This window comes from Poecilia reticulata, chromosome 15, assembly GCF_904066995.2.
Source record: "Poecilia reticulata chromosome 15, P_reticulata-male-v2, whole genome shotgun sequence".
Classification (NCBI taxonomy): Eukaryota; Metazoa; Chordata; class Actinopteri; order Cyprinodontiformes; family Poeciliidae; genus Poecilia; species Poecilia reticulata.
The window spans coordinates 9,566,842-9,579,095 of record NC_088844.1 but is presented as its reverse complement, the minus strand read 5'-3'; the positions used below and the strand labels follow the sequence as shown (position 1 = coordinate 9,579,095).

Here is a 12,254-nt window from a genome sequence, read left to right as displayed (position 1 = left end):
ATTTTAATACTCATCTACTTAACCACAGCGGATCTTCTTCTCTTGGTGATAAGTAACCCGTTGTATAGTATTTCCTAATTATTCCATATTCCTGATTTAGATTTATTTTTTATCCACAATCTAATATTAAGGACTGTAATATTTTTGATGCGTGATAAATTACAAAACTAATGAGCGATTCACTGCAGTTAAGGTTGTTTTTATTAAATAGTCAAACAACCACATTTATAATTACATTATATAATAAAGAGAATAGGAAATTACTTTACATAATTGGTTGACAATGCAGCATCAGAGTGTTTCATACGAAGGTTTAGACATTTGGTATGAAATGCCCCAAAGGACAAAAAGCTATTTTTCACACTCAAAAAAGTTGGGGATGATCAAGAATTAAGCAGTCAAAACAAAAAAGAAAAGGCAAAACAAAAGGAATCCTATGAGATACAGCGGCAGCACTAAAGCACCAAACAGTGGGACATCCCCAGTATTCAAGGGCTGCAGCTGGAGTCTGATGCCTCAGCAGCTGCTTGAGGATTAGCTGACGCTCTAAAGTGAGCTCCTGATGGGCCGTCGTATCTGTGTGTCACCGTGGCGGTGTCTACACGCATGAGTTTTGTGTGTCGTGTGTATAAACGTGCCGGAAAGCAGCGTGTGCTTCCCTGTAACATGATCGAGCCATGAACAAACACTGACTTGTAAACAGATAACAACAACACAAGCACACAACCTTCTCTGTCAGCTACGGACAAGACGGGGACAAAGAGGGAGGTGAGTCAGCCGGAGGTACCAATAAATATGAGAGCACATGTAACTCCTCGGGGTAATGCCTGGTTTCAAGACTATTTGACTGCTTCATAATTAACTTAATCATTTATTTATTAAAAACTAGGCATTCATTTGTAGTTTCATAACAACGTACACGTTCTTGGTACACGTAACTTGGTTAATATCTGTCACGGATAATGAAATGAGCTGTAAAAATTACTGATAAATCTACAGCTTCGTATTAAACGTTGCATGTTTTTTGGCTTTCCCAGTTAACATAGGTGAACAAGAGATTTTCAAGGTACATCAAAGTTTTAAAAACATTTTCAAAACCACTAAAATTTCAAGAGTCACTCATCACTCTTTACTAAGGAACTCTGTTTCATTAGATATGATGATGCTTTGAACATCATGTCCAATGAAATGCTTACAGGTTGGCTACTTACCCAAATAACACCGGGTTTATGAAAGAGCTAAACAGCATGACAAGGCACACAACAAGTGTACTAGCAAAGCAGCAAAAACATATGTAGTATTGACTACATCATTAAAACTGTAACAGTTAGTGTGTTATAACGTTATTACAAGAGTATGCAGTACTATATTTTTGCCCATTTGTTCATTGTTATTTATTCACACTTAATGTAACAAAATGACCATTACCCTGTATTTAGCGCAACAGTTAATTTTGTAGATGCCCTGTTGGGCCACTTCTATTAATACAGAAGTGGCCCAAGTGTAGACAGAAGACAACTCATTTCATACTTTTAAAGCTATGCATCACCAGAAGCATTTTGAAGATAGTAAAAAGAACCGTCTGAACAAGACTTCCCACAAAGGTAGATCTGAAAGATTTATGACTTCCTGCTGAGGGCGCGCAGAAAGAGACGAGAGTCAGAGATAGTAGAACAGGATGGAGAGGAAATCACCTGTAATGTCACACCAGAAAAGAATTTTTTCACACGAGAAAGTTGAAGGTGTGAGCACCACAGAGAGGCTGAACCTTCAGTAAATCTGTTCTCATATTTCTACTCAAATGAGCTGCATAAGAGAATGAATGAAAGGTATTCTAATTGCACACAGATCTCGCTACGTCTTTGTACGTAGTTGGCTCAGATGCAGATGGGAGTTAATTGCCTAAAAAGGTATTGATTGCTTAGGATTAACCCTACATATACACTATAATTCATTTTCAATAATTAAAAACTGATGTGAGAAAAACAAAGACAAAGAAAATGACTAGAACCGTTGTCTATCTTGTTTTACCACGCTCAAAAATCTTAAGTGGGTAATGAATTTAAAACTGGTCTGATTATATATATATATACACACACATATATATATATATATATATATACACACACATATATATATATATATATATATATATATACACACACACACATATATATATATACACACACACACACATATATATATATATATATATATATATATATAACCCCAGTTTTAAAATATCAATCAGTAGAAACTGTCCTTCTGTATACATTTCAAATGTTAAGTTACACTCTACTACAGTGCCTTGCAAAACCTTTCACAGCCACTTTGTCACATTTTGGGATTTTGTAATTGGAAACCTCAGTGCATTCTATTGGGATTTTACATGAAATCTATCACCCCACAATTCACATGGTGGTGACAGTGCTGTGGGGATGCCTTCTTCATCAGGGAGCAGGAATCTGATCAAACTGATGAAAAGAGGTAAGAAGAGGGCAATCCTAAAGGAAGACGTGTCAGACGTAAGAGCTGGAGTGGAGTTTTGGCTTCCAAAACAACACAGAACATAAAGCATGAGCCCGCTTTACAATCTGTTCCCCATCCAATCTGACTGAGCTTCAGCTGTTTTGCAAAGAAAAACGGACAAGAATTTCAGTCTCTATTAGTGCAAAGCTGACAGAGGAATCGCAGAAGAATGCTTCTAGCTGTAACTGCTGCAAAAGGAGGTCCCACCAACCAGTAAATGCAAATCGAAGGAATATCGTTTCTGGTTTTCAATTCAAAAAAAGCATGAAAGACATCTGACCCTTTACACTTCACAACTTGGCACCACTTTGTGTTGGACTGTTAGACTAAATACCAGCAAAACCCATTAAATTTGTGGTAGCACCACAGCAGAATGTGGAAAATGTTCAAAGTTGAAAAACAATTATGCTGAATTAGTGGTCCGTAATAAATAATAACAATAATAATAATAAAAACATATCTGTCATTATTAAATTATATATCTGAGGTATAATTAGAGACATTGGCTCTTTTTCAGTTTCACTGCAGGAACATATTATGCAACTTTCCTGTTTATTTTCAAGTTTTTTTGTGTGATTTTCCTCTGTTGGTGCATTTTTTCATTAGAATTAGAAGCCAGAAAAAGTGACTCTGAAATCGATGAGATAGATTTGCAAAGCCTTAGTTGGTTCCACCTGCCACAGCCAAAACCTCATGCTAATCCAGAACCAATGGATTGGATCCCTATGTGTGAAGGTCATGTTTGCATTGGCCCAAAATCCAGCTCAAGTCCGCTTACCAATACACTTCAACAAAGTGCTTCTGTCTGCACCACAAGTGCTAAAACTCTGCTGAGTTACCACATGTCAATCAGAGAGCGAGTGAGAAAGAGAGAAAAAGGCACGAGAGGTGAAAAATGCTGAGAGAAGGACAGAAAACCAAAATAAACTTTTCACTTTCTCGGCATTTCACCGAGAAGCTGAAAAACATCAACGTCCCACTTCTGTGGCGCGCTGCCTAACAAGAAGCATGTACATATAAAGCCACCTCTTACAAAGAAACACACAGGGAGAAACTCAAGAGGGGGAAAAAGGGGCGCAAAAGTAACTGCTAAAAGTCGAGGTGTTGACGGACAAAGATGGCAGAAGTCGTAAGGCCGACAGCTAACTAAGAAACCATGAATCTTGTCACCAAGAGCTAAGCAAATAGAAGAACTCTGGAGCCAGAGCGACTGCAAGCGCAAAGAGCCTAAAGGAAGTAATGATGGAAGGTTAACTGTAAAAATGATTTCAAACCTAGGGATCAAGTTTCATTTAAGGTTTTTCCATTGCTTTTGACATAAGGAATTTATTTCCTTGTTTTGCGTCTCCGGCTGCGTGGAGGGGAATGCAGAAAAGTAGGTTCAGAAATTGTTATTTAACGTTTGAACGTTTTATCACGTTTTATCATCATAGTTATGTTTGAATGCAAGCAAACATTTCAATTAGTTTAGGAATATATTTATATGTTTTATTATATGTAATAAGTATACAATAAGTTTTAAATTTTCTACAAATTAACAAAAATATTTTCTTACAAAAATTGAAAAATGCATAATGTGAAATTGTCCATTTAATATTCAAAACAACAGGGTAAACAAGTGGAGAATATCATGACAACTCCACATCGTGTGGCTGCAACACGGGCCCAGACATTGAGCCCTCTGCCACCGTGCTTTAACGTTTGCATGCTGTGTTTATGAAGGAGTGTTGCTTTTGATATTTTTGGTGTTTTGGTTTCACGTGCAAAAGTCTTTACTTTGCTCAAATATAGCAACATTTGTCTCACCGCACCAAATACAGCAGCAATACAGTACAGGTTAACTGAATCCTCGAGGTACGCTACTCTGTCCTTTCAGGAGAAAAATCAACTCTGCAAAACAAGTCACATTCTGCTGACATTCACTTTAACTTTTAAGATGCTGAATCTTAAATAAAGCAATTTTGTTAACTTCTTGATGGTCACTGAAACACATTACCTCAAGGATACTCACTTCCTGATGTCTCTTAGTCAAATATTCATTTTATTTTTCCTTGATTTAAGTCAGTCCTCGGCGCCCGATTGTTGCTGCTTCAGAAGCAGAGTTTAAATAACGCCTCCACCTGCACGATGCTCTATGCATGATGCAAACTGTAATTTGCACCAAAACATCCGGAGGTGTTTGGTCGCCTGAGAAAAGGGGTGAGCTTGTGTCTGGAAATGTGGAACATTTGCCACAATGAAGAGGAGAGAAATTTGGAATATTTTAAATTTACTTAGTGTGACACGGTACAGCCAAAGATGTCGCTTACTTCTGTCACATAATTACCCGATTACATGAGCTGCGTTCAAGCAAAGTAGCTCTCACAGGGGTTATCTGGCGTTCACGTTCTCCATGATTGACACTTCTTCAGGGCCTGTGTAAAGTCCCAGGAAGCACAGCTTATACTATTTTAGGCATGTACGTCTGGAGAGAAGGATTTTGTCTGTTGGCGTATGCATGCATGTGCACGTCAAGGTGATTGTTTTGCAGGAAGTGGGGAATATCGCTGTTGGGCATTTCTGACAGATGTTGCTAAAATCATAAAGCCATCGCACTGCCGTCGTATCATTTTCACCTGATGATTAATGAAAGGTATTTCACTGTGTATCAACACAAAGCACACCGCATCACACACAAAAAAAATGGATCCACAGAAACAAAGACTGAAATAAAGTAGGTTACCTGCTCTCTATTACACTGTAGTAGGATAAAGAATATATCTTTGGGATAATTTCTTGACTTACTCATACCAACTGGTACTAGTTTTAAATTCTAACTCTACAAATCCTAAACAAATGTTTAATTTATTATTTAATCCAGCTGGGCTTTTGAATCCTGCTGAGCTGAGAGTTTGATGGTGATGATTTTCAACCACAGGTTTAAAGAAAAATGAAATCTATCAGAAAAAAATGTAAATGAAAACATAATAAAGAGGAAAAGCAGGAAACAGCTACCAAATGTATTTTAAACCATTAGCATAAATCTGTGCAAATTCATTGCAACAGCAAACGCAAATGAAAAGCTCCATAAAAATCACACCGATCATGCCGGGACTTTCACAAGGAAATAATTAAAATAATAGGAGTATGCAATTAGGAGCTTCTGTAACTGATCATCTCTTGAGATCTTATTTTTGTTCCCATGCCTCAGTAAGTCAAAGCAGGAACCATCAGTCACTTTAAGCCTCGATTTATCACTCTTCCTTTTACCAGCTGCTCTGTCTGCTCCTATCTCCCCTCCAGGCTCCGTCATTCAAAGCTGAATGATGGTATGCGCCCGTGCAGGAGAGAAACAGTGGGCTCCGTTGTGAAAGTGACATCACTTGCAAAACTTGCATTAAAAAAACCTAAAAAAAAAAACCCACAATATTTCGGACAATTCTGGGCCAAAACACCTACATAGGGTGTTTTGCTATGGATTTGGTAAGGTGGAAATAAAATTGTAACAGTCAGACAGGAAAGCATCGGTTCTTTTCTGAAAATCTGTCTTATCAAGAATCCAAGTTGGTTGATCAAATTTTTTGCTGCTTGACCAGAAACTTTAGCTTCCTTCTCGCGCATCCTACCAGAGATGCAGCACGATTTTTTGTGCTAGCTCTGACTTCAAGAGTGTGTGCAAGGTCTTACCATATTAAAACACAATTATCTTGTCAAAGCAGTTTGTGTTGCTAAGAGCTACCAAGCTTCTGTCAGCATGCATTTACCTGGTGAATTAGGTGTGAGCTATTATTAAGTTTTAAGAGTCGCAAATGAGAAAGTGAAGTGCTTTAAGCTTGATACACTCACATTAATTTTTTACTCCTATTTTTAAGTGGGAAAGGAAGTAGTTGAGTTGTTCTGCTTCCTGTGCAACTGGCTGACAACTTGATTACATAAGAATTTAAGAAACCTTTGTCACTTTTAATTGTCTGCAGAGCAACAAATATTTATTCAAAAATAGTTTAGCGATCCGAGAAGAACATTAAATGTTGTTGTAACTCATATTATTCAAGGCTTTTCAGAGTTGTTGTAGATGCTGATGTAGCGGTGTGTATTACAGCGGTTGTGAAGAAGCCTCTGACTGAAGATGCTCTGTTTTTCTATGACAGTCTCGTGAAGAGGAAATTCTACAAATTCTGGACAAGCCAGAATTTGTTGATTTTATATAAAATCCTCTTTTGCACCATCATCTCCAGAGGTTCCACAGTCGACCCCAGAACAGAACCAGCCTTCTTCATCAGGTTGTTGAGCCATTTGAAGACCAGACGACGCTCTCAAAAACAGACTTGTAGAAGATCTACAGCATCTAGCTGCAAACCTTGAAGGATCTTAGCTTCCTCAGGAAGTACAGTCTGAACTCTCCCTTCTAGTGGACGTCTTCACCTGGTGCTTCCAGTCCAATCTGCTGTCCAGATTAACACCAAGGTTTTTACATTCCTCAACCACTTCCACTTCGTCTCCCCTGATGGAAATAGGGTTTGATCTAATCCCGTTTCATCTGAAATCTACAATCATCTCACTTGTTTTGTTTAGATTCAAGATGATTGTCACCGTGACACAAACCAGTCCACCAGCTCTCTGTATGTCTTGACCATCTCTAATACATTACATATTATTTAATATTCATATTATTATATTTATTGTGGGTACTACGTAGAAAAATTTAACTGACAGGATATAAATGACTTGTAAACACTCTAACTGGCTAACTATTATTGACGTTAGCCTCATAGCTTCCTTTCAGCGCTAAACTAAAGTGAAGCTAGTTCTGCAGATTTACTAAGCTCCACTACAGGAAATCATCACCTTTTGCCATCATCCTGTGTAGAACCTCTGCCACTTGGAATGGGAAACACTTACTGTACTTCATTTGTGTAAGGGGCTACTAATAGCAAATAATATAATAAGTCTATAAATTACATGCATATTGTTCACAATTGTCTATTTCCATTTCAGCTGAACCAAGTCCTAGTTTTTTACTTAGACCAGAGTTTGCATTTTTGGTCGGCATCAAGAGCTTGATTGCACATTCACACCTCCTCAAATGAACCAGACTTTCCAGGCAGACGAACTATAGTTTGATTGAAATGGACCAAACAGTGCTGGTGTGAAAGAAACCCTAAAGCAGTTTTGTTTTTGTTTCTGTGGAAGAACATCTGCTTCGATGAAGAACTGGCTTCGATTTTTCAGGTCACCGTGTTCACTGGATTGCTGAATTAAGTTTGTAGCCACTCTGTCATTAATCATGTTTATCTTTGTCATAAGAGAATAGTTGAAAAGACAAAAACAATTCTGTTAATCTAATTTAAAACCCTGGTGTTTGACTGATCAGTCATCGGGGCACAAACATGAAAATACAGGTCAAAACGTAAGAGTGAGGGAATGTCTGAAAGCTGTAAGGAGAAGACTGACAGTTTCTTTAATATCCGGCAGGTGGGTAATGTTTTCTTACACAGCAGTGTGTGCCTTTGTGTGTGTTTTTCAGTAGCAATTAGTTCCACCGCTGTAGGGATTGTCCAACTATTAGCCAAGCACCACAATCACAACAAGCAAGTGACAGAGAGTCGTTTCAAGGCCTATTCCGATCAATAAAAAGAGCAAAAAGCTACTTTAAAATGTGTTAATTTAACTGTCCTGAATGTTACACCACTCATTAAATGCATATTTCTGTTCAAATGAATATTGAGGAAAGGAGTGTCACTTGCTGCAGATTTAACCATGCCGTCTAAGACTGTTAATATCCAGCGAGACCTTTAAACCAGGGGTGCTGCAGTGAAAATAATGTTCCCACACCAATACTTACACCCAATCTGAATTTAATGGGCTTCACTTTTTTAGCCCACAGCTCATTTCCGCCTTTCTCTCAGAGCTGTCACTCACTGGCTCAGCAGAGTTAGAGAGAAAGAGAGCGCATGCTGTGCCAGCTGTCTAGAGTTACATCTGCCCTTATGCTTTCTGGGTCTAGGAGAAATAAACTTTAAGAAACCTCAAAATGCCATGAATCGCACAAAAGAAAACGTAGCCATGAGCTCACTTTTTTTTCACACGTATCCAAAATAATAATAATAATAATAATAATAAAGAAAAAACACTTAGAATTGTGCATTACACATGCATTTATGTGCATACGTTCTTACCTGCTAACTGTGAGAAGAAACAGGGAGGGAAAGTGTGTAAAAGTGTTTGTATGAGCACACATGCAGGTTAAACTGATGTCCCATCTCATATCTGTCAGCACCAAGAGTTTATTTACTCTGATATATTATCATTTGTTGACCCAGTCACATGATCTGAGAGCAAAAAGTGCAGAACTGTGGGCACCCAAGAGAGCCCGGCAGAATGTGATGAGAGACAAGGGCCTGTGACCTAACACGCTCCCCAAGACACACACACACACACACACACACACACACCCACACACACACACACACTCAAGCACACACGAAAGCAGCTGCACAACCTGACCTGCTCCTTTCACTCTCAAATGTCCGTTTTAGCTTCTTCCGCTCATTCCCTGTGCCTTTGACTTTTGTCATCATCTGCTGTCCTTGCTAACTCTCACTTCTATTTTCCCTCTTGTATCATGAAGTGGTTTTCCACTGCGGATCTTCCTAGCGCCTAAATACAACAAAAATAAAGCTTCACCAGTCAGGGTAGATTCTGGTGTTTTAGTCTAAAGATATTTGTATGGCAAAAAAGAGAAAGACACAAAACAACTTGTAAGAGAGACTATTTTTGATGCATTTTTGATGAAAAAGTTTAGTTTTTATTGTATTGGATTTACTGATGCCCAATCACAGTCAATCAATTGGAAATTGTCTAGCAGGTGCAAAAAATGCACAAAGTCCTACCTATTAGTAGCTCATGTAACAAAAATTTTGCTTCAAGAAGATTCATCAGGAAATATGTTATCATTAATAATACCAAAACTACATAGAAAACTATTCTTATCAGTATTGTAAGTTATTAGTTCCATCATTGTTCGACCAAAAAGTCAAACAGCGTTTTCATCTTTGTTCTTACTCACCCTGGCAGCACAAAAAAAAAAAGTCACCCTGTCTCGCATCACAGCTCAATGTTCAAATGAGCTTCACATCCTCACAAACAGGAATTCTGCACATTGAACACTTTTACTTGCTGAAGGAGCACATCTTTTAAGCCCCATATCTTTGCCAACTGATTTTTTTTTTAATTAAACATTTTAAAGATGGCGTCGACTGTCTCATCATTAAATTACTCAAATTTCACCATGTTTAGCTGAAAGGCACAACAATGAGTCATGACTTCTACATGTCATCCAAGGTTCTTGGCTTGTTTTTTATTCTTTCATGTCGTCTTTACTGGATATACCAGCAACAATAACATTGAATTCATAGTTCCTGGGAACAGAAGGCGTAGTACGACACGTAGTAAAGCTGAATGTGGCAAAATTTCGTGTTGGTTTAGGTTCATGAACCCCGAGACAAATAAGCACGAGAGGCAGCAGAAACTAAAGTTCTTATGTGTGTCATGGCTGAACTCTTAAAAATTTAGAGTCTTCCCCATATCGATTTTTTAAAATCAGCAGAAATTAAAATAAATGTCTAATTTGAGCATGAAATTTGTGAACAACCTTTATGACAAACTGAAATAGTACGCCAAAGAGCATAGATTTGTATAAACAAAGACATGCTGATGGGTATGAAATTAGCAAAAAATAAAATGAAGGCTTTGCTTGACTTTGTTTTATATACAAAATGAAATAAATTAAAAGGCTCACCTGATACGTTCCAATGCCAATGTGTTTTGGATCAATCTTCACGAGTTCAGCCAGTGGATCTTGGACGCGTCTTCCAATAGACACTAAAAGAAAACGTGTGCGCACCCAAAGACACGTCAGCAAGTCATATTTCTCATGAGAATGTCACATGCAACACGACTTAATTGCTAAATATGCAAAACCACATTATTTATAATGACTGAATATGCTAATCATCCGCATAATAGAGAGCTTCCCCGAAGGCAGGCCCAACCTAATTGTGAGTCCTCCGCCCCCAATAATAATAATTAAAGCTGCCGTTTAGGATGAGCCTCTGCACTCGTCATTTAGCATCCTGATGGACGGCGAAGTCGTGAACCCTTAAACCACTAATTTGTATTATCCAGAGCTTGCAGGCTCATAATGAAATGTAGCACACAAACATCTACAGTCTGCATCAACCAAAGTAGCTTTTAGCATCATCTTGCAACCGCTAAATGAAATGATTATGCAGTCAATGCAAAGAAACGAGGGAATTTGTTCCGTTTCATATTCGTTAGTGAGAAAATATATTAAATCTGTATGGTTTATTTTTAAATAAATGATTTAAAACATGGCATCTAAACTAAATAATTTTAAACAGTAGTTTCGACTTGTAAATGAACAAAAATGTAAAAAAGCAGATACTGAATTTAAAATGCAATGTATTGTATCTAAATTACACGTTTCAGTTTGACTTGTCTTTAGTTCCCTTTTCAGAGCGTTTTTTTAAATGCAGGCGCTAAAGTACGTGTTTGAATTTCCGAGGTTGGGGCGAGCGTAATTCGGCATGAGATGTGTCCGATTCATATCTCGGAGGCGGAAAAGATAAAGAGCAAGAGGAGGATGAGATGCAGTGGAGGGAGTGTATCTGGAATCAATGGCTCTTCTCTCTCTTCTGGCTGCGGCAGGAGGCTGCTGCCTGAGATAATATTTAGACAGGGATGAAGTTTCAACCCTAACCTTGCTCAGTGCACCAGCAGAACCCTCCAAATACACTTTCCATCTATCCTGTTTCCCCGACTCTCCGCCCATTTCTCCCTCTGTGAGGAGTTGATTTGGAAACGGAGAGCGGTGAAACTCCCCGACATTCATTAAAAGTTTATGAGCCAAAGTACAGCAAGATGACAAGCCTCATCAGACACACCGAGGCCTGGATAGAGAGAGAGACGCACGCTTGCTTTTTCATGGGGAAAACGATGCTGGGGTTTTTTTTCTGTCAAACTGAAATTATTTGAGTTTTTCATGGTGTACAGCATGTGTCATGAACTACAACAAAAAATAACTAGAAGAGTGCAGGAAGAGCAAAAGAAGAAGGTGAGGCCACCGCTAACAACGAAGTTAAAGGCAGCTGCTTTAAAACAGCATTGAATGAAAAGTGAAATGGATCAACACGTCACTTTCAAACCATCATCTGACTTTTGTCAAGAAAATAAATGTGGGTCTAAGTGCAGCTGACCACAGAAACTTAGTAAGAAATAACATGGCTTGATTTATGCCTGTTAAAGAGGAAGTCTGCTGGAAATATTTGTTCTCCGAAACGCAAAGTTTTTTTTTTCTTTTGATATGACAGTGTTCATTTTATTCATCTTTCATATCCTGAAAACCACAATACCAACAACTGAACATAGTCATAACATCCAGTGTAATGACTGAGGATGGTGTGGTGATGATGCATGGGGAGCTTTATTAGGCTACTTTACAATTCAATTAGCTACAATGTCGAAATAATTGGTTTGCTAAATATTTTCCCTATGTTACTTTGTACATAGATCCAGATCCACATCCAGACTCAAAAAGAGATCTTTTAATATGTTAGTAGGTAATTTAATGTGATGTGCTTTTCTAGACTTTACGGTACTTGTAGTGACACAGTAGGAGCTGATGGGCTTCCTGTCTCTGCAGAGAGGAGTTGAGCTTCAGAGAAGTA

At 38.2% G+C, this 12,254-nt stretch overlaps 1 protein-coding gene across 2 annotated transcripts in view; it reads right to left on the bottom strand.

Moving 5' to 3' along the window:
- The window catches only part of srbd1 (S1 RNA binding domain 1), a 50,829-nt gene that overhangs the window by 15,136 nt on the left and 23,439 nt on the right, over positions 1 to 12,254 (bottom strand). For both annotated transcript variants that reach the window (XM_008428736.3, XM_008428735.2), the window contains exon 16: positions 10,307 to 10,389. In XM_008428736.3, the coding sequence (XP_008426958.2) occupies positions 10,307 to 10,389 (83 nt within the window). The remainder of the gene's footprint in view (positions 1 to 10,306; positions 10,390 to 12,254) is intronic.